Source organism: Alexandromys fortis, unplaced genomic scaffold (genome assembly GCF_014885135.2).
Source record: "Alexandromys fortis isolate MF-2015 unplaced genomic scaffold, M_Fortis_MF-2015_v1.1 scaffold_163, whole genome shotgun sequence".
Classification (NCBI taxonomy): domain Eukaryota; kingdom Metazoa; phylum Chordata; class Mammalia; order Rodentia; family Cricetidae; genus Alexandromys; species Alexandromys fortis.
The window spans coordinates 1,767,052-1,790,878 of NW_026068085.1; the positions used below are offsets into that span (position 1 = coordinate 1,767,052).

At 39.5% G+C, this 23,827-nt stretch overlaps 1 protein-coding gene across 5 annotated transcripts in view; it reads right to left on the minus strand.

The window, feature by feature from the left end:
* Window positions 1-23,827, minus strand: part of Mctp1 (multiple C2 and transmembrane domain containing 1) — a 573,693-nt gene that overhangs the window by 171,596 nt on the left and 378,270 nt on the right. For all 5 annotated transcript variants that reach the window (XM_050122206.1, XM_050122203.1, XM_050122208.1 and 2 more), the window contains 3 exons: window positions 23,502-23,632; window positions 9,280-9,466; window positions 4,823-4,916 (listed from right to left, as the gene is read on the minus strand). In XM_050122206.1, the coding sequence (XP_049978163.1) occupies window positions 4,823-4,916; window positions 9,280-9,466; window positions 23,502-23,632 (412 nt within the window). The remainder of the gene's footprint in view (window positions 1-4,822; window positions 4,917-9,279; window positions 9,467-23,501; window positions 23,633-23,827) is intronic.

The window sequence follows — 23,827 nt, forward strand, 5'->3', positions numbered from 1 at the left end:
CTGCATATTTTCTCTTCTGCCGTCATAGATTTTAACTAATGATCATAAAATGTAAGACTAAGCTTGCTAGATACTCTCAGTATTATTACATATGATAATAGCAACTGCAGGTACACGCTGCTACAGTTCAGACTGCTACCAGCCCACAGAAGAAAACTTAGTCATGCCTTTCAACAGGACAACAAGAGTTTGAAATGCATTTGATGCAGTAACTACATACATTTTGTACAATGTGCTAAAAGAACCCGCAAATTATTTTGTGAAGACAGTACAGTATTTAATGATGATCTATATGGAATATAGATATAAATATATATGCTTGCTGCTATTTCTCTCACTTCTTGTGATACTTTCCAGGAACGGATTGCTTTCTTCTCTACAACTGCCTTTTCATTTTCTTTTTTTAAAATAGACCCATAATGTTCAGGGGAAATATCAAGAATAATAAATCCCCAATCTCTGTATAAAATATACCTTCATGACATGACACACTCAAGCTGGAAATCACAGGAACCAATAAAAATGCAGGCAGCCTACTGATAATGAGGTCAGAAATACAAATAAATTTACTTTTAATGAAGGACTGGAAGCACAGTAATCAAAGTGTTAAAATTCATTTCATGCATATCTTATTTGCTTCTTAGCTGATATTTACCACGCAATTCTGTGAGAAAGTAGAGGCCTAAGATGCTCCAGATAAATGGCTCAATTAATTGTACAGAGGTAGACCTCTTTGAGCCAAGCCAGAGCTGTGAGCTCTTTATTAAAAGCACTATTCTGTAGCCCCTAACCTTGTTCCTTGACTCCTCTCTGGTTTCCAATTTAAACAAGTCCCCATGCGGCCTGCTCTAAAGGGCTTTGTCTCCCTGTCATTGTTATGAGCGCTGAGGCATCCTGGAAGTGTGAAATCAGACCTCATGAGTTGAACGGTTCCCCAGGGAACGCAGGACTGCGCAGAAGGTCAAAGTCATGGGCCGGACCGTCTAAAAGTGTCTGATCGCCGGTGTGTGACACAGCAAGTTGGGGGTGGGGGCTAGACTGAAGAGGACTGAAATTGAACACATCTTAATTAAAGCCCATAGACAGCAAAACAAAATGTTTTCTAGGCAGCCTGTCAAATGGGGCTTAAATTTAGCTCTGCTAATGAATCTGAGCCGCTCACTGTTATTTTGTAAGATAATAAGATTCTCTTCACAGAAGCTGATAAAAAAAAGCAAAACAAAACAAAAGTGTAGCATGTCTTTTTCTGCTGTTTTGTTACTTAAATATTTTTAAACAATGACGACAGTTTTCCCAAAGGACAACATGGAAAAAGTCTATGCAAATGAAGGGGGCACTAAACATTCCTCTTTAATGACTAGTGGCCTCTAGACTGCCGGGTTGACATGCTTTATTCATAACTTACTTTGGGGGGAAAATAGACATTTTTTGGGACAATTTCAGTGACTATTAATCATAAATCCCTCTTCTATTCTCCCCTTCTCTTCCTATAGGACATGAGACATTCATTTGCTAAACCAGTTCACCTGGGATAGGACCTTTTAACACGGGACAAGGCAGCACATCTTTGGAAGGACTAGCAGCTCTTCCCTGCCAGCGTTTCTGAGAGGCTGGTCTCCCTGGACAGGGCAGGACCTCCTTCTCAGGGGGAAAGCAACAAAGAAACAAAAAACTCCACAGCCCTGGGGAAAAGAGAATGAGGGGCTGAGGATGACTCAAAAACTGGAGAAAAGTGGGAGGGGGCCCTAGGAGGAGAGAACACTCTTCTTTCTTTCACAGCTTGAAAGACCCCGTCTCCCAGGTTTAAATACTCTACTGAGAAAGTCTCACTCAATACAGAAGACTTGAAATGCTCTGTTACACGCCAAAATTAGGCCCTACTTAAGGACAAAGAATAGTCAGGAGCAAGAAAAAGACAAAACCTGCACCCCTCCCCCACTCTCACACACATGCCCTGGTTGGTTTTTCTGGTCTCACAATCTGGCCAGTTTTAGGGAGCATGCAATTTCATGTTGGAAGGAATTTCCCCCAGTGCACAGGACCCGAGTCTCTAGCCTTTGCTTTGACTGTACAGGGAAGCAGTAACCTCTCACCGGGTAGTCAAGGGGAGTGAGCGGTACTTAAAAGGATTTTTCACTTACTCAAACTTTTTCACATAGAAGAATTTAGTACGCCAAGGCTCCAAACCCCAGCGCCACTTTCTCAGGCTGTGAAAGGCTGTCCACAATTTGCCTGAAATTTCAATCCAGTCTTGTGCTGTGCTCAATGTGTGCATATGTGTGGGAGTTGTAAATTGAGGCCTTAACCACCAGAGTTAATCTCTTTTAAAAATCTGTATTAACCTTAATGATTTGAAGTGCACTGTCCAACACTGGGCTATTGAGACTGAAGAAAAAACCACCCTTGACTATCAATAGTTTATTAGGGGCTTAGCTGAAGTGACCTACTGTAGTAGTGTTCAGCTGAACAAGGCTATAGGCTTTTTGTGGGAAGGAAAAGAATTGAGGGTTTCATTAAAAAGTAATTTGTGCTTTACACTCACTCATTCAAAGAGTCTCAATTGCTCTTTATTCTCACAGAGTTAATACAGTATTACAATGTTTCCCAATGAATATGTTGTAACAAAAGAAAAATTTTACATTTTGAAAGGAAAAAATTCTTTGTAACTGCAGTAAGATTGATGGTGACTTAAAGATTTTTTCTCCTGTGCTCATTAATGTTGGAATATTAATTAAAAATTGTGTTTAAGTGACTTGTGTTATAATGATCAAAAACATCTTAAAATATATGAAAGTTGGTCAGGTATTAGTTTGTCTTGTCAGAGTTCTGTAGGAAAGAAGTTATTCTGAAGCCAAATATCATCTCACTAGAGCTTCATTTGTCCCAGTTCAGAAAGTATGTCTGCCTTAGCAACGAGAAAGTTAGTCATGATTTTAAAATTGCCTTTCCCCAGCCACAAGCTTCTAGATGAGTGATTCTCAACCTGTGGGTCACCACCTTTTTGGCAGACTTCTGCCTCCAAAAATATTCACATTACAATTCATAACAGTGCAAAAATATACTTTAGAAGTAGCAACAAGAGTAATGTTATGGTTGGGAACGCCATAGCAATGTAACTGTGTTAAAGGGTCTCCACATTAGGAAAGGTGGGAACCACCGCTCTGAGCGTGTGCATAACTGCAGACTTGAAGACAGAACGACCCACTCAGTCCCTCTTCTCTCTACTTTGGTTTCTCTTTGGGCAGAGCTTCACTGTCATTAACCATTAAGACAGACACCAACTTTTCAAAGTTCTGTGGAGATGAATCCAAGGAAAGCACATGAAGAGCTTGTTTATGCCCTAAATTGTTTATATTTTCATAAGCAATATTACCTTTTAAATTAATAGTATATTTAGACATTTCTGACTTAAACACATGGCCTGTAATTTTTGCCACCATCACAAATGTCATAAAAACCACAGAAGGTCCAAGGGTGAGCAAGGTCAAAGACAGAATTATCCACTTGGCCCTGAATAGTTCAACATCTCTCTTGTTCAGTCCCGAGCCCATTAGATTATAAGGTCAGCATGGCATGAGGAATCATTAGATTTATATCCATAAAACTGAAGGGGAAAATTGAGATTCAGTTATTCAGGATTCCCCAAATTAATGTTCACTTTATCAAATAAAAATTATATCTCATTGAATCTCCACCAGAAAGGCTATTGTTATTCACGCTGATTTACATAGAGCCATTAGGAAAGAAATATCTCTATTTTTTCCAACTTTGAAAGAACATGTACTTTAACTTCCATAGTGGCACACAGGCCAAGTAGGTTAACCTTGTTTGCATATTCATGAAGTTTAAAAGTCGATGACAGCTTCTTGCCGAAAGGAGACAAACTTATACAGCTGCATTCAGCCTGAATAATGGCAGGTAGCTAAGCGTTTGAAATAACAGGTATGTGAATTTTTCTGTAAGAAATTATTGTGCACAGGTTGAGTCACTGATAACTATACAAGAACCAAGTTCTTAAGAAAGAAAATGCATAAACTCACCATTCACAGTTTTTTTTAAACCACCAAATGCTAAGGAATCTCACCCTCAAAGATTACAGCTACCCCTAGCCCCACTATTCTCAAGTATCCACATATACTTTTAAAATGCAAATGTCTTCAGTTACAAATAAGCTAAAAATTATCTTTTACAAGAAATTATAAATCTCTAACATTTTTGTATCTTTATATATTATACTCACTTGCTGATATACAAATATGAAAATTTTAAATATTGCTATTTTGGAGCAAACATCTGCTATTTGATTTTGAAGAGAATTATCTTTTAATCTGTTTTCAGTTCTGCTGCATGAATAAAAGAAGAATACAGTGATTTGCTGACCACTGAATGGTAAGAAAAGGATAGTTAATTCAAGTATGTCTGCAACTTTAGCAGGACAATCTTGCTTAACATTTAGAATAATATGTTTATTTCCACAAATAATAAGACAATTTTCCCAGCACAGTGATTTCCAGAAAACTGGCAAGTCAGCCCTAGCATGCCAACCAATTTTAGATAGACAATTCAACATGTGGGCATGACCATCATTCAGATCTCTATGGAATTAAATGACAAATAAATGGTCATGGCTCCAAACAAAATAATTAATTAACTCTGTATCTTGATGATATAAACATCATAATCTCATTTTTAATATGTTGAATAAACAGCAATACTAAAACTATGGACTCATTTGCTGTGTTTACATTTCTGTGTTCTGGGTAAAAAGTAATGTTATACCTAGCACATACATACATGATAGGGGAATTTCACCAGCTCCTACCTGTGACATCAGCAGCCATCAAACCTTCAGCTCTGATGACTTTCACCTGGAGAAATCCCACGTCTTTTATGTTGTTAAATATCCTCAGTGGGCTCTGGAAAACCCAAACATGGGCATTAGGAAAAGAAACCTAAGGAAGCCTCAAAAATATGCTTAGAAAACACTACATTTTCTCAGAATACTTTCTTAGAGGGTAAAAGGGTCATTTGTGCTTTTCCAATACCAACTATACTTCCTATATCAGGAGTAAATAGAAACGCATGTGCACGTGAGCACATCCACACACACATCCACACATATGTAAGTACTAATAAGTGATTTTCTGGGGTCAAAATAACAGTTACTGATGATTAGCCACACTCGGTAGATGGTGAGCAATGGGCTGCAAAGCAGCTGTCCCCATGGCTTCTCTCAGTGTCTTCTACTAAAGGACCTCACAAATATTTCATTTGTAAATATGATAGTTTGAAGATGATAATGAATAATATTAACTCCTGCATGATTGCTTACATAACACTCCTCAGACAGGGTAAGTTATTGAGAAAATCAACACTAACAAATTATTTTTTCTACCATTTTGTTCTTAGTGCTTAGATAAGGTGTACATTATCTAAAAACTTTGCTAATAGTTCACTCAAAGACTTACGTAACTTTATAAAAACTTTAAGGGATACGATTTTCAAAAGCAAATTAGATTGATAAAATAAATCCAAAAGCAGTGAGAAAATTGTCTTAAGTTTATATTTGTATTTGTTATAACATATAGAATTGTGGAGTTTTGATGATAATAATAAAAATAAAATAAAAACTTGATTGTGATGCCTTACTAAGCATAGACATGAAATAACTAGAGGAGGAAGGCCAACAGAATTAATGGTCAGTGCTTCTACTGAATAAATCAAAGATACTTAATTTCTTACCATCTTTAAAATGTTTCATAACAAGGTAGTTTAATAAACTTCTGCATAAAATATTATCTATCAAAAGTTGCTACAATAAAAGCAATCCATTAGTGTATTACTGGCGTGAGGGTACACACAAGCCAACGCTTCTACGATGCGAACTTATCAGTCCTGATAGCTAGTCACTATTTACACTGAAGCTATGACCTTGGCACCGTGAAAAGAAATACAGATAAATGTGTAATCTCATAGCATGACTTTGTAAAAACAGTGTTCGGTACAGAAGATTAGCTCTTAATCTCTAGACACAAACAACAATTTATCACCAAAAATTTATTTGAAAGGCCCATTTGACTGGATTTAGTAAAAATGCACTTGTCACTCTTTTTAAATTCCTACAAATCAAAGGTTTAACAATAGAGCAGGGCTGTGGTTCTGAGGCTTCTCAGCGCTCACTCAATATAAGAAACAGCTAGGAATTCCTCCCAGTGATGGGGAGCAGTTTCGTCAAAGGCTCCAGTACTTATTTTCTTCATGAGCAATTGAAAACAGTTTCATGGTGACCGAAACAAATATTAGGAGTCAGAATCATTCACTCCGGAAGCTGGCCAAACAGCTACGTTCGCACTGCCTTTGGGACTTCAGTTCGGGGACCCTGCTCTGCTACTGGAAGGGTGATTATAGTTTGAAGGGTTCCTTCTCCAAGGCACCTGACATCTGACAGTTTATTGCAAATTTCTACTGTTTAGGCCAGTGACATACAGATTATAATAAGAACTCAAAGAAAAAGCAAATAAATACCAGTCTAAAACTGTAATTTTATGTAAAGCTTTATCAAGGGATGTTCCTGTGTTGTTATTTATGGTTATTTTAGAAGGCCTCAAAACCTGGATGGCTTTTGAAGCCAGACATTTCCATAGCAGAGGAATCCATGATTCGCTGTGAGTCCTTTCAGCCCTCGATAGATGGGAAGAGATTGAAATGCTCTGGAGAGGAGGCCTCTTTATTTTTTTAATGAAAGGCTGTATAATATATTTTCTCTATGGCTGCAGCAGCTGTCAGAGAGAGCACCGTGGTTCAGCTCTATTACTGGAGAGGCAATACCCCATCCTATGGTACAGAGATGCTCGGAGGGGCCAGAGCTGATTGACAGCTTGTCACCGTGACGTCTTATTCCATCTCTGTTATGGAGAAAATTAATGTCACACCACCCGCCTTATGACTTGCTGTCATCTTAGAACTGCTCACCTTTTATCAATGCTCTAAATAACATTTCAAGCCCATCGTCTCACGGTGGACAATCTGGTCAAGGGACATTAAATCAGATGACTGTGAAATGTCATAATAAAAATGGAATGCTAACAACTTCTTCTCTAAACTAGCTCCTCTGGTTTTTAAACTGTGACAAGGAGGAGCAGGGGTTCAGCAAACCCGTTCTGAAAAGGTCAAATAGCAGCTCTTGGACTACTACCCATTACTACCCGTCCCTACTGACCTTCCCTCTGCCTCCCCCCAGGAAGAAAAGAACAAGGAAATGAAATTAGCCACCTTTTCAGAAAGTAGTGATCAAACAGTGGTTCACTCAGGAACGTCTGTTTAATTTGTGGGGTTTCATTGCTGAACAATGAAATTCTCTAGGGCTGCTTCATATCAGTGAGGCAATTCATTCCTTCTCCCACCCTGACCAGCACCAAACCTAAACCAAATCAAATTCTTAAGTTTAACTTCCACTTTAAACACACACATACACACACACACACACACACACACACACACACACACTATGTATGCATTTTAAGAGGAAAACACAGCAATAATCTGATGACCAGCGATCTCCTTTACATGCTTCATCAAAACACATTAGACACTACACATTAGACACTACATCAGTGCACATTAGACACTACAGAAAATTCATTCACTTCATAATACACACGGTGTAAAATACATTAAGGCCTCCACGACATTTCTCTTTGTCCTTCTACTGTTATGAGTTAACACAAATATAGCATGTCCCCTGTTCTGCATTACCACTTCTCAGCGAGTGTGTCTCGAGAGGGAGAAAGACAGCAGGGCTTCAAACTTGGGGTTACAGAAAAGCACATTTCAACATGACTCATCGTTCAATGCATTGGGTAGAATACAGCCTAAGAAGTAGCTGAGATGCCAAACATAACATTTTACATTTAATTGAAATAACTGGCATTTTGGAAAAGATGGAAAACAAAGTATTCATATTCTAAATGGAACTAACTGACTAAAGAAACTATTCAACAGTGGCCAAAAAAATCAATCAATTATAGCTGGATTATTTTAATTATGTGGACAGTAGTATCATCTTCATGCACAGGATAATATTAAAATGGTGATCTAGTAACTACAGAATGTTAATGCCCAGATGAATTTTCAAGTTAATATACCAATTAATTCCTTTCTGATAGTTTTAATGCAGAAAGATCATTTCCAGTAACTAGAGAATATAATTTTAGTGAAGTAGCAAAATGTGAAATAATTTTCATAATTGTAATTATATATTAGAAGATACAACACAATAACTTAGGCTCTTGGGTGGTTTTAGCCTTGCTAAGTCACCTCTATTAAACTGTTTATGGTAATAATATTGGTGGATGAGTTGTACAAGCATTAGCAGACAGCTGATTCAGTGCAGATAGTGAGAATAAATTTGCTGAGGCGCACATTCTGGTAATCTGTTTGAAGAATACTGTAGAGCATTCATACGGGCACTTCATGTCAGCTGCACAACCTGATAAGGTGCGTCTTTATTAAATTCAGTTACTGAAAGGGTGTCCGTCAGCAAATAGGAATGGTTTTTAAAAGCCATTCTTTGTTGGTCGGAGCTCGGTTTCATGGCTGAGTGTCTAGAGGAGACGTCTAAACACCTGGCAGCACTGTACAATACAAGCTTTGTGATTTGAAGTGGGAAAGCCTTCCCCTAGTTTCATCAGCACCAAGGCCGTTACTTTTCCAAGCCGCCATCCAGAGACAAAGGTAGAGCAAGAGCTCCCCTCTCTGTTGATTCAAGAGAACTACAAGATGCGAAATGCGCCCTGAAAGTTGCTGGGAACAGGAAGATTCGACATTTAAAGGACATACAATTTGAAGATGGTGACGACTTTATTGGCACTTCATCCCACACCAAACCCCACACTCGGGCAGAATGAAGGGTCTTCTTTTTGTCTGCCTTTCACTTTCATACTGATATGAGACTTTTCCGAGCTGTAAACATCACTTCGGATGTCCTCTAGCTCCTAGCTTCTTAGGATGCTAATAACATTATTTTAGATTTAGTTCCTTTATGGAAAATTTCTTTATATGATAAAAATCACAAGGCAGAACCTTAGAATACAGAATGTGCTCTGAAATGCATCCTGGAGATGATCAAACTATAGACATCAGTGGGGGCTGCATGGCAGCTCCAAGGGCCTACCCTCTGCTCCTCAAAACCTCCACTGAAAGCCACTTGTCTTTCTGGGAACACTGCACAACCTCATCTGGTTACACGTGGGTCAGGAAGGAAGCTCATTGCATACGTACATATCTCTTTAAGATCTCTCCCCGCTCCTTCTGGTCCTCCAGGGAGTGGACTGAGAGGTCGGAGATACTGACTGTGGCCGAGGCTGTCAGAGTGACAAGCAGAACCAGGTGGCCCTCACCCTCTTCCAGCTGTAACTCCAGCTTGTGGGTTTGCTCCCTACTGAGAGACGACAGGTCAACCTGGCACCTAGAAACAAATGTTTTGAATTAGCAAACGGCGTTCTCACCACATCAAACAGATAGGGGTTTGTTGGAGACCTGTGAAAGTTAAAGCAATAGAAAACCATATGGGATAGTGTGAGATCAACTGCTCTCTTCACAAAACTCAGGCCCTGGAGATCATAGAACTTTTAATTGCTTGTTTCCTGTAAGATAGACACTCAGGGAAAGTTGCGCTATTATCTCCTCTGGTACTGTACTCATGAGTTGGTGCTCAGACCTATTCAGGTTGGAGCAAACTACTAAGAGTGGAGTTTCCATGTCACTGTTGCCATTATGATATTCCTCCTCCCAGTTCATAAATGTCACTGAATAGCAGCTAACAGTCACTGTGGAGAGGTTAAGTTTTACATTTTTAAACTTATACGCACTGTGCACTCACTAAAACTAAATGTGTCCTCCCAGGGCTGCACAACGTGGCAAATCCTGCTGCATGTGCCTCTCCTACAGGCCAAACACCTGCACTCTTTTCCTAAAAATGTGAGTTGATTTCGAGGAGGAGATAATACAGAGACGATCAAGCTAATAACCCCGGGGCAGGGGAAAAAGGGACAGGGATAAGGAAAAAAAATTTCAAACAGGAGGTGGTTTGATAAAATGGCTCAGTGGGGCTGATGTTGGTGTTTTGGACATCTGAGTTTCAACTCTGGGACCCACATGGTGGAAGTAGAGAACCAATTCCCACAAATTCCACTCGTGTGCTCTGGCATACACACACACACACACACACACACACACACACACACACGTGATGATTGAGAAATAGCCAATTATCAAAGTAAACGTTCTCAATACATCGCAAATGAGATGGGCATGTACAAGGGAAAGATTCATTCTTGCTCCCTTTAATTCCGCACTCTACCATCTGTTGCTTGGTTTCGAAGCTGTTTTTAAATAACAGCATAACAGTATAACGCTATCTAAAGTGTTCAAAGATTGTACCTGAATTTAAACATCTCCCTTATGAGACTTTACAAAATGAATCAAAGAGTGACATTTACTTTTATTTTGTGCACAGCATTAAAAATGACTATGACTAGACACAGAGGATGTGCTAAATCCTGTTATTAAGGGAGTTAGAAACCAGTCTGTACAACTCTGGAATACACCTTTCCAAATGCTAGAATAGATACCAGAAACCTTATAGACTCTGTTAATACAACATTCAATTCAAAACACTATCACTAATTCTCCTCAATGCTAAAAAATTAAAATAAAAATCCCACACAATATCAAATGCTTTATCTAACATTCTGATTGTAATTAGAATCAAGTTCTCAATAACACCTGGAGTAAACTGAAAGTTAAAACACATTGAGGAAAACAATTAGTCAAAAGCAATCTCTAATGAAAGGAGGAGCACGAACATGGTTTTAGAGAACTCTCCAGCTCTGGCACAGTACCTGGCCCACAGTGTCTGGCCTTACTGGTTGTGACTACCTCTCCAGCTTGGGTCAGGAATGTAATACTAGGTAACCCAATAGGGATTGTGATCCAGACAGAATGTTGGCTGGTAGGGTTGGGACCATGAGGGACTTTTAATTCACTTTGTTCCTTTCTGCAGCCCATCCCCAGCTCAGTTTGATCACGTCTTTCCCAGGCCCTTCCTTGCATTAGCCTTGAGCACTGGAATACACTCAAGCCTCCTGGTCGCTTCCCTTTCAAGCTCAGGACCACTTTGCACAGGCTGTGTAGATGCTTCGGCTTCCTTTTAGAGTCTTCACAGGCAATGCTTCAGAGCTGGGAAAGTGCTCTCAAGATACTTCCTCTGGAAAGTGCAAACTGGCAACTTTTAGAAGGAATCACAGCCACAGGTTTATTGTTTGATTGGGTGTGTGTGCACACATGCATGTGTGTGCATGTTTGTGCATGTGCATGCGATTGTGTGTGTGTTGTGCCAATAAAAGTTCAATTCTAAATACAATAATTTTGAATAAGTTACAATAGGTATTAAGGATTTGTTAGTCTTGCAATCTGCTACATGCAATGAAAAACTGAGGAGCAGGGAGGTCAAATGACCTAAGTGAACATACACAGTCGTGACCAGAGTCAGAGCCTGTACCTGGGGCTCTGAAATGGAAGGCCTAAGCATTCTGCTCTCCAGGACTCACTGAGAAACAGCATTCTTGGAGGAAAGTGTGCAGTTAGCAATGGTTCCCAGAGATGGTCAGACATTTCAGTTACCGGAAGTATCTTCTTTTCCACATATAGAATTGTGTTGTTTTTATTTCAATGTTTTAAACTACATATACATTAGGAAATTAGCTGTGCTTGTTCTTATAGGACAAGAATACTTCACAAATTCACATTTAAAAGCTATGATACTAGTAAAATTTAAACAGGATAGACTTATAGAAATGTTTCCTCGTCAATGAAAACTTCAGAATTGAATATGCTCACAGGAAGAGCCATGTGTACTGCAGCATCTTGACTATCCTAATATTAATATAGAGGACAATAATATGCTGGATGTGGGAGTGTTGAATGTTAAAACGTGGGAGTTTTCATTCAACTGTGGCCACTCAGTCATCTTATTTATCTAAAATTCTGCTCCGGAATAAGAAGCTGTTTTAAATGTCAGTTTTGCCGTGACTTCGCCAAACTGTCTTGTTAATTTGAAGATAAAGTTTGCATCACATCTTCATTGCTGAGTATCAAATCAAGTGACTGCTGGGATAAATGTAGAAAAAGAATTTTCCATTCCCTTTTAGCTTTTGAACAAATATGTACAAAGACCCTTGTGGCATAGTCTACTGCCCTGCGAATACAGTGCTAATTGGTGTGGGATGAAGGGCTTGTATGTGGCTCACCTGGACTGGTAAATCCATCACAAAGGAAGGATTCATCACAGATGAACTATAGAAGTAAGAGATTATCCAGGGGACCTATGCATACAGAATGCTTTTTAAATATGAAAATGCAAAATTATTTTTTAAAAAGCAGTAATGTAAATTCATGAACTCCAGAAATACTTGGCAGAGATGAAGAACCCAGAGTCATTTTCTCATTGCAGGACTCTGTCTCCACTAATTAGCTGTGTGACCTTTTCCAAGACAACTTTCCCACCTGAATTTCACTTTTCTCATCAGCAGTTATGAGATAATTGAACTAGATGAACTCTGAGTTTTCAGAATCCCCAGTCTCACAATTTGTGATAACTCTATCCATGTTTACACATGTGTCTTTCTTTCTTTGCAATTCTACAAACTAAAAACCTAAAAGAGTTTTTCTTATAAGTAATGAAATATTATTCCTTATTCATCTTATAAAACAAAACAAAGCAAACGACAACCAGACCCCAAACATACTAGACACATGACATCAACAAAAGCTTTCTATTGGATCCCATTAAGACTCAACACCGCCATAGTGCCAGTACCAGTGACATGCCATCTGACCACCAAGCACAAAGATTGATGGGAACTCCAGCCTTGTCCTCCATCTCACCTTGAAGGTGCTATGCCTCCCTTGGTTAGCTCTGCTCACCCTAAAGCTCAGCTCTGTAAGCCTCTAGCAGCTCTTCAAATGTGTTCCTTACATTTTATCTGAGCAATGGGAATGACCGTTATCAGCCACTTGACCCATCCTACTATGTATCACAACCATGAAGTATCTTGTCAGACTCCTGCTGATCCCAAAGGCATGGTGATCACTCAGAGTATCCATCTTCCTATATCACATCTTTCAAAGATGAGGCTGGCAACTAGTTAGGTATTAACAAACTCTGGAGAGCACTGGAGTCAGGGGCCCCAGGAGCCACAAAATCAACCTCGAAACCACAGTACTCTTAATGAATGGCCCCAGGGACAGAACCCAAGTCACACCTCTGGCCCTATGGGAAGATACGATATCCTGAATTGTTCAGAAACTTGTAACTAGATTTCTAAACCAGGTGCAAAGCCCCAAACACTATAACTATCAAAGAAGAGACTTTCTAATAAAGAATAAGGGACTATCACTGTTTCCATCTGTAAACAGGGCTGGGGATGTAGCTCAGGTGGATCGCCGTATGGCATACAGGCTGCCCTAGGTCCAAGCACAGNTTCACACAGCACCCTCACTGGTCACTGTACCCGAGTCCTCATAGGTGCTCTTCACACCAGCTGTCATCCTTCACTTGCTTAAATAGACTGGGTCCTCTCCTCGGCCATCACTGTATGTTCAGGTCAAGCATCCACATGCCTGACTTTGTGACTTCTAAGGCCACTTCCGCATTTGCATGCAAAGCCACACTGTAGGATGCAATGTTGCTCTTAGAATCTGTCAGTGGACCCCATGAAACAATGCAGAGGTTGTTTTCCTGCGGAGTGAACTTTGAACAGGAAGTGGAAAGATACCTGCTAATATCTCCTTCCCTCTGACTATTCCAAACTATGATCTGATCTTATTGCTTGACTGCAGACAGCCTTGACCTACGACTGCTAAGCAGCCTGTCCCTGATACACAGAAAACCGTGAACAAATTGGCAGCATATTATCTTGTGTTGTGTGCCAGGGCTCCCCCTTCTTCATCTCATATCTTACTTTATGGAAATATACCTTCCCGTAAAACAGCAACACCCAATTTTTGCCTACGAGTTTGTTTCTAGAGAAACCAGGCTAAGGTGAAAGGTGTTGACACAGTTTATCCACACTCCCAGTCTGGGATGTTCAAAACTTGACTTGACTATGTCCCCGCTTCCCTTTCCCTGAGACATATACCCAGCAACCTGGCAAGACCCTCACTAAGCCATTATCAGCCTGTGTGTGACTTGTCTGTGTCATATTCTGTGACTCCAGGCTGCCGCTAAATCTCACCAGCTTCTGGGGATTTGGATGAGACCTCCTCCCTGCCTGAGACTATAGTCTCTCTCTCCTTACTTGGCTAGCTTCTACTAATCATTACTGGAAAACTTTGCAGTTGTTTCTCTTCATGTCCTGAAACGTCTGTAGGGAGGGGTGATACCCTGTCCTTTATAGCACCTAGACTCTATCTAGGGCTTTACAAAGAAATGTCACCTCAGAGAGGCCAAAGAGTCACCTGTGGGGACAAGGTTTCATCATGGCAAGGCCAGTGCTCATTCTTATACATCGGTACTATCTACCCAGAAAGTGACCCACATCCTCCCTCCCTCCCTCCCTCCCTCCCTCCCTCCCTCCNCCCTCCCACCCTCCCTCTCTTTCCCTTTTCTTCCTTCCTTTTTTCTTTCTTCCATTATCCCCTCCTCCCTCCATCCCTCCGTCCCTGCGTCCCTCCATCCCTCCCTCCTTCCTTCTTTTCTTCCCCCTTTCTGTCCTTCTTTCTTCGTCTTTTTATCTTTCTGTTTGATTTATTTATACCACTAATCTCACTCGCTCATTCACTGACTCACACACGTGTCCGACACGACCCAATTTCTAGGTGTCACCTATTTTAAATCTAAGTGTTCCTGTCTTTATTTCTTGAATACCAAATGCCCACCAACTTGGTATTAATGTGTAGAAGGTTATTTGATTTCAGAGTACATATATGTTCAAAGGTTCACAATGCTGAACTGACTCATTTGAATTATGATATTAAGCAAATCATTTAAGCTTTTTGTGTTTCATATTTATTTTATTTTGAGATGTGGTTCTATACATAGTTCTGGCTGGCCTGGAACTTGTTATGTAAACAAGGCTGGCTCAAACTCACAGATATCTACCTGCCTTTGCCTCCCAAGTGAGTGCCAGGGTTAAAGGTGAGCACCATCACTTTCAGCTCAGCTTTCCTTACTCACCAAATAAAAATTCAAGAGAAAAACAGTCTCTCTTAGCTGTAAGAGCACAAAAATCAAAGATGCTTTAAAAAGTTACAGAGCTCTCTGGTTACATCGCCACTTCACTTTAGTTTGAACTTTGAACTACATATACATCAATCAATCAATTACTATAATAGTCAAAACAGAATTAACACTGAAGTGGATTTCAGAGACATTTTGCTGTGTTCCAAAAAATGAAAAAATTGAAATTCAGAGATCAAAAAGTTTGAATCATGTTTCCTAACTTCTATATCAGAACTCAAATATATAACATATAATATATATTTTGGATTCCTTAGCCATATGAAAGAAAGATCATGCATATTAAATGCTGTTTTACCTGAGAACTGAAGGAGAAACTGATCCCCCTCACTTTTATCCCCCACACCTTGCCTCAGCTGCTCTTTATTGATGGTGGTCAGTGTTTCTTCCAGAATAAAATAACCTAGCTGTGTCCTAGTGTTTCTTCCAGGATAAAACAAGCTTGCTGTGTTGGAATGAGGCTCCGGCGGTACAAGAAGTAGGCATGGAACTCTGGGTATACACATTGACCCACACTGATTGTGTAACAGGAAGACATCGAAGGTACCAAGGAATCAGCAGTGACGCAAGTGTGTACTGAACTCCAGGTCCTACAGGCCTTATCAAGTGGATTCAAGAACTATATAATCTAGTTTTAGCTGAGTTAATTCTCACAGAATCCACAATTAGCTTAAAAATACCCTTATTAAATAACTGTGAGTTGAAGATAATGCTGATTGAATATGCACAAGAGAGCATCTATGTTAAAAATCTGGAGGAAACTTTCACTCCTACTTATGGGCTGTGTCAGACTCACTGAGTAATAAGTCACTGGTGGTATAATCAGACCTACCAAGAATCCAGCCAAAATAATCCAAATTATCAAGCATAACATTTTCAACAGGAGTTTATATAAATTTTCTTTAACAATGATTTTCAAAATGTTGTTTATACCCTGAAATACTGGCTAAAGGTATTTTGAAGCCATCATGATTAGCAAGATATTTAAAAATAAACCTTACAAAGAAGAGGGCATGTCTATAGGATTTCTTTTGGTGGAAGGTGTTTGAAAAACAAGAGTTTTACATACTTTTTTTTTTTTTAAAAAAAACTATTCAGTAAGCTATACCAATCTTTTTAAATGTCTTAATATGCAAGAACTACTTTATATTACTATAACCAATGGTCGGTAAAATATTATAAATTCTTATATTCTGAATTAGTATGTATTATACTTTGGAATATTAGCAATGGAATGAACTTAGCATGAAACTGCTGAAGTGTCTCCAAGTTCATGATTATTCAAAACTTTATCTCTACCTCAGACATTAAATAAGAAAGAATAAGGCTGAATTCCTGTTGTTCAAAGTTACTGTGGTTCAGTTGTGCAGAGATTTTTCTGTCAGAGCACACATTTGTAAACTTGTATATAAACTTGAAGGTTAAACTACTAAATCTTCTACATGTAGTTGTGCCCAAAAATGATACCAGAAACTTTGTCCATTAGTTGGCAAATATTAAAATGGGCACAAATTTAAAACTTTCAGAAGGAGACAATGATGTATGAACAAAAGATTAAAATTAATTTAAATGCTGCCTATAATTCTAAGGAAATATTCTATTCCACAAATCTTCAGTTAGGAAATAAGCAAAAAATCATAACAATAAAAATTCATTAGTTTACAAATCTTTGTGCTTGGCAGTTAATAGTACATGTGGGTTTGCTTTATTATGTATGTAGGACACAAAGGTTGTTGTAATTTTGGTGTTGAAAATAAATGCTCCAAATCAGAATCACAGAGTTGGCTATGCAAATGCACTGATCTTAAGCTTTTAAGAGTCAAAGCCAAAGGCTGTATTCCTTCTTTCCCATGCTAAACCTGGACATGCATGTTCACCTCCACGCTACAGCTAAACATGTGTGTTTACCTTCACACTAACCCTGAATATGCGTGTTCACCTCCCTGCTAACCCTGAATATGCGTGTTCACCTCCCTGCTAACCCTGAATATGCGTGTTCACCTCCATGCTAACCCTGAACATGCGTGTTCACCTCCATGCTAACCCTGAACATGCATGTTCACCTCCATGCTAACCCTGAACATGGATGTTCACCTCCATGCTAATCCTGAACATATGTGTTCACTTCCTATTCTATTCTCATTCTTTCCAGGGTTGTTCCATGCTATAGAATTGGGAAACATGTTCTTTGCCTAGAACTAGCAGTTTCCTTATATCATTTATAAAACTCTTCTTAAACCTTCTACTCAGGCCTACATTGGCAACACTTTGCTATTCTGAGCATTACCAGCACTAAGTCCCTGAGAACATACAATAAATAACATCACTAGCAATTCACCAAACTAAAATACATATAATTCCCAAGTCAATGCCACTTTAAAGATAAAGGACATTTTGCATCTTAATAAATTATAACATAAATCTTGCCATATTGCATTACAGATAACTCCAACTGAATGAAGTTGCATGCTATACGATTTACTTATCCTGTACGTTCATAGAGGCAACTTGCTTTCAGACTATTTCCTCAGCTGTCAGCAACCAATTTGTCCGGATTACTGCTCTACATAAAAGCGTTACAAGCGTGGGGATTTATTAGCTGATGATCGCAAAGGTGGCAATCTTTTTTGCCTACCAAAATGCTGCTGATCAGAAAGTTAGCTAATGTAGATTAACATTATTTCACCTTTGCTTGAAATCTGTGGTTCAACAACAGGCAAGATTTGTTGTTCAAGCTTGCAGTATGATGCGCATCATCTAAATTGGTTCACTGATTATTTTACTGAGGAGTTAAAGGCTTCCAGACAACAAGCTGAATGCAGACTGTGGTGAACCGAGGGTGAACTTTACAGTCAGGGTACTTGGAATTGTACCCTAGATCAGCCACTCCACTTGTGCAATCACCAAGCAGCCTCTTAACCAACTTTGGCTTAGTTCTTCGTATCCACAGAATTGATACAGTATACATGTTCCTTCTCTGCCCTCCTCACGCTGAGTTGTATATAAAGATGCTTACAAGCTTGGAAAGAGTCATTGTCATTGCTAATCTATGTCCCTGGTGAATCAATTTTTATGTAAATTAAACACCAAAATGTGTAAACTCCCATATACCGAGATGGTGAAAACTCTGAACACAGTATTAGAAGATGCATACTACAAGAAATGAAGCCATAGAGTTTTATACAATATACTAGTCTAGAACTAGCCAATAGTTAATGTCATAGTGAATGGGTCATGCTAGAAGATACCTCTGCAGAATACATACACGCTAACTTTTGAGGCTTAATGCAACCATAGTACTGAATGTTCCAGCCAGAATAATAGGGGAAAGAAAAAAATGGAAGAAAACTTTCACTATTTATATGTAATGTGACCTTATTTATTGAATATCCCAAAGATCTAAAGCCTCACCAAAACTTATTAGAGCCAATTAAACATTTTTTCCAAAATGTAGGATCCAAAAATCAATAGAAAAATCAGTACTATTACTGTCCATCAATAGCAAATTAACTGAAAACTATAAGGACAAGAAACCAATTTTTCAATAGCTATAAAAGTAAAATACTTGAGGATAAAAGTATTTAGAATAAAAGCCTGGGAAGGTAGGTTCATTGATTGGAATAATCTATATTGTTAAAATGTCTGTGCTCCTCAAAATGACCTCCAGATGCAATGTAGTTTCTATCAGGGAATGAATAATATTCCACAAAGAGAACATTTCCACAAAGAGAATGTTTGTTGCATTCTTAAGCAAACCAACAGCTGAACTCATTCTACTACCTGACTTCCAAATGTATCCCAGAGCTAATAAAGACACATAGACAAATGGAGAGGAGTTCAGAGCCTAGAGGTAAAGCAAGGAATGCACAAGCTAGGATGCTCAGCAAATGTGCCTGATACACAGATCAGAGCACAGGCAGATTCTTCAAGAAATAGTCTTAGAAAAGCTGGATGTCCACATGCAGAAACCAGACCATGATCTCTCCCAGGTGCACAACCAATTCAAAATAGATATAAAACTTTAATTAAAGACACACAACCATTAATCTATTGGAGAAAAAATACATAAACACTTCAGACTCTTTACTGTTATATTTAGTAGTGTTGTTCATGGATTCCATGAAGTGGACACAACATTAATATCCATCGACTGATGGATAAAGAGATATAATACATAGTCACAGTAGAATGTTCAGTAGTATTTGTTCAGAGAATAACAAAATTTTGATACTAGAACTTTCCAAAAGTAAAGAAGCTTAGAATCTCTCATTTATAGTATACAGATAAAACAGGAGGCCATTATACCTAGTGACATAACCCATGCACAGAAGAGTAATTAGTGCCGTGATCTAACCGACACCAAATCTTAAAAGGCCGACTTAAAGAAAGTTGAAAGTAGATCAGTGTGTCGGGAGAGCAGAGGGCTAGAGGGATGGGGGCAATGCTGATGGATCAGGATAAGAATCGTGGTGTGCTGCAGTACAACAGTGAGGCTTTAGGTACAATACTGTGTCTGCATTTATAACCTACATGAAAGGGTAGTGTTTACACCAGCCATAATAAATGCCTGAGGATTTAGCCATGTTTACCTTGATTTAAACAATACATGATATATATATTGAAGCATCACATGACACCCTAAAATATGTACAGTTTTATATGTCAATTAGAATGTTGTGGTGAGAGAATCTTGATAATTCAAGATAGGCTAGTTTTTCCCTAAATATGTTAGTTTAGCATTTGAATATAAGCACTGTTCAGACATATTCTAACTCATTAGTTTTTCTCTTTTGTATAGTATCTGTACATTTCCCACAATTATACCTTAAGTTCGTGCCTTCCACCAAGCCATGGTCATATTGACAATATATTAACTCTTCATTTAAAGAATGAATAATCATACTTTTCAGGATTAAATCAAGCTTCAAGTGTTTGCATTCAAATTAAAGAACATTCATTGAGCATCTGTGCCACATATTCTCTGAACATGCTATAGTAAACAGACATTCAAATATCCCTGCTGTCGTAGAATTTTCATTGTAGTACAGTGGAGGGGATGTTCAATGAAGATACACAGTATGCCAAATAGTGGCTATGTCTATAAAATATCGCAGAGTAGGAGAAAGGGAATATTAAGAAAGCAGGGCTTTCTCAGACCAGTGAAAGTATAAAAGCAAGACAGGCAAGTGACTTAAGGAAAGGTGCCACAAAAGGGAAATGCCTGGTGTGCTTGGGGAGCAGCAGTGTGTCCATAATGGCGGGAGGGCAGAGGAGGAAGAAAGCCAGCATTTCAGACAGGGGTTTGGACCACATCACACAGAGGCTGTTGGCCACAGTAAGGACTTTGCTTCTACCCAGACCATAAATGGGAAATAAGTGAAGGGTTTTGAGTAGAGGAGTTAAATTATTTTATTTGTGTCTTAAATCTTTTTTCTTCGAGACTGGAGAGATGGTTCAATAAATAAAGGTCCTTGCTGTGCACATGGGGACTTAGTTCAACCCCTGGAATGCACGTAAAGATGGAAGGGGAGAACAGATCTCACAATGTTGTCATTTGACCTTGACATGTGTGCTGTAGCACATTCATAAATAGATTCCTATCACATAAGTATTAAATAAAACGATTTGAGTGCTCCTTACAACCCACAATTAGTGAAGTTGCTGGAGTCCCCACCACTCTCTGAGCCTTGACAAACAACTAAGAACAGCAAGAAGAGTCAGGTTAAAAAAAAGATCCAGAAGTAGAGGAGCAAAAAAAGGGGGGGTCAGAATGAAGGGGCCAATCGGACAACGATGCCCCGTGTCATCAAGCTGGGAACAGACTGTCAGATAAAGAGACAGGTGGGAGGAAGTGGCTGCTGCCATGGTGAAGGTTCCTCTCTCTCACAGCTGGTCTACTGGTGTGTGTAGGTTCCTCTCTCACACAACTGATCTACTAGTGTGTGTAGGTTCTTTAAGAGGACAGTCTCCTGGAAGACCTTCATGTCTAGTTTGCTCACAATAAAAACAAGGCTGACTATAAATTAAAGAAACGTGTTCACCTCTGGAATGGTGAAACATAAATATGATAGCATTGGACAATTGCCTTCCTCCATTCTCACTCAGACTCAGGAAGTCAGGATTCTACCCCTAGCTATCCACTACAGGTCTCCAATGGGGCCGCATAGCCTCACCCGCAACAGAGCAGAAACTGGCTGATGGCTTCCTCCACTTGGCTCCCAAGGAACCACATCTCCGCCTGCCCTGTGCACTACACTGCACATCTACGCCCTGCTGTCTCTCACACAGTAGTTCCAGAGCAAATGCTTCAGACCTGGAACCTGCGCTCCTTCCCTGCCCTTGCTCCCTCTGTGAGTCGACCCCTTTGTGTGTTTCCTGCACCACTCAGGATTGACGTTTGGTTGCCAACGTGCTAATCATTCTTATAACTCCCCTTTCAACCCATCTCATACACGACTGAGGACTTCACTGCTGGAATAAATAACATGGTTCTTCACTTCAGACAGTCTGTAATGAAGCTTCAGCCTCCCGATCCCTGAAAGCTGGATTTTCCCTTGTCTTTTGCTAACACGAATACTATCAGAGCCTCCTTTCTTTTTTTTAAAATTTATTTATTTATTAAAGATTTCTGTCTCTTCCCCACCGCCGCCTCCCCTTTCCTTCACCCTCCCCCAACCAAGTCCCCCTCCCTCGTCAGCCCAAAGAGCAATCAGGGTTCCCTGCCCTGTGGGAAGTCCAAGGACCACCCACCTCCATCCAGGTCTAGTAAGGTGAGCATCCAAACTGCCTAGGCTCCCACAAAGCCAATACGTGCAGTAGGATCAAAAACCCATTGCCATTGTTCTTGAGGTCTCAGTAGTCCTCATTGTCCACTATGTTCAGCGAGACCAGTTTTAACCCAGGCTTTTTCAGACCCAGGCCAGCTGGCCTTGGTGAGTTCCTGATAGAACATCCCCATTGTCTCAGTGTATGGGTGCACCCCTCGCGGTCCTGAGTTCCTTGCTTGTGCTCTCTATTCCTTCTGTTTTCTCACTTTCGTCAAACACACCAGCAATTCACTGTTCATCAAGGCTGCAGCCCAGTCAAATGCAAAGCCACTGTGGACTGACCCTGACTGAGACTGGCAGATATACGCCATGACTTAAGCTACCAAGAAGAACAAAATGACTTCCAGAAAACTCTGATAATAGTATTTTTCTGAGGGGCAAAGTGCAAACAAGGCCCCTGTTTTCCAAAGGTTTGATACAGTGCAATTTGTAGCCCACAGTGGTGTTTCCCCAACTTTGTTTGCAAACCAGATACTATAGTTAACTGAAACAGCATTGTCTCCTGTTGCACAGGCATGTGCTGAAAGCTACTGCTTAAATAGGTGTGTCAGAATCATAAAAAAAAAACCCACTAAGGACCTAAAAATGTCAGTTTGGATTCCTCTTTTTACTTTTAGACTGAAATTTCCTTTATGCTGGGAATGTATGAGTTCTCTTCGGATTGTAAATTCCATGATTACATTGAAAGGAGATTTTTAAAAAAATAATAAACCTCTCTATGCACCGTGCTTTTTCTATGCTGGCAAGTTCTCACACATTTTGATACAATGGACATATGTAACTGCCAAAAATATAAAAATAGACTTTTTAATCAGATACAGTCCCTATCATTCAAGTAGTTGATCTAAATAACCTTAACTTTGTAGAGAAATGTCATTCAAGCCTTAGAACGCAGTTTGCTGCATTATCAAATTAAAACGATCTGACTCACTCGTGTTCTTCCTTTTCAAAAATTCTGGAAGTCTTTCATGATGTATTAACTCCTAAGAGGTTATAAGGATTCTGTAGAAAGCTGAGGACATACCACATCTGATCACTCTGAGAATGACCACTTCCTACCCTTGAGAGCATCCTTTCTTCTACAAGTGTCCCATATCAGGTTAAAGTCCCCTTTTTCGACTCCCATAACTTTTAGGCACAATTATTCTGACATCTGAAAACAAATTTCTGGATACAAATTGGAACAGCCTGTCCATCCACTAGGCAAAGCTGCCACCTACTGGTCATTGTTTGAATCTACAGTTGTCAGTGCTGACTGGAGCTGTAATGATGGAAGGTTTCCTTCTTTAAAACTGTTGACAGCTAGTGATAAAGTTTAGATTGTTTCAACAAAAGCTTGTCATCTCTACGGTAAATAAAACACCGATTGCACAAACCTTCCAATGAAATCATCCCTTTTGCCAGCGTCTCTGTCCCAGGCGGTGATGTCGATGATCCCCCCTCTTTCCTCATAGAGATGGAAATCAAACTGTTCCCTCCACTGAGGATTCAAAGTTTTGGGCATAATCTGAAAAGGCAAAATTTATTTTAGTTTTAATAGTAATATTTAAAAACAACTCGAGACATTATGCATAAAATCGTGTGAAGGGTAGTACTTCCACCGAATTGTCCAGGGTGTACATAGATATTAATTAGTCTCTGTTGAGAATAGACGCATGGATGTGTTCAGAGAAATCAGAAAATCAGAAGTAAGCCCTTACAC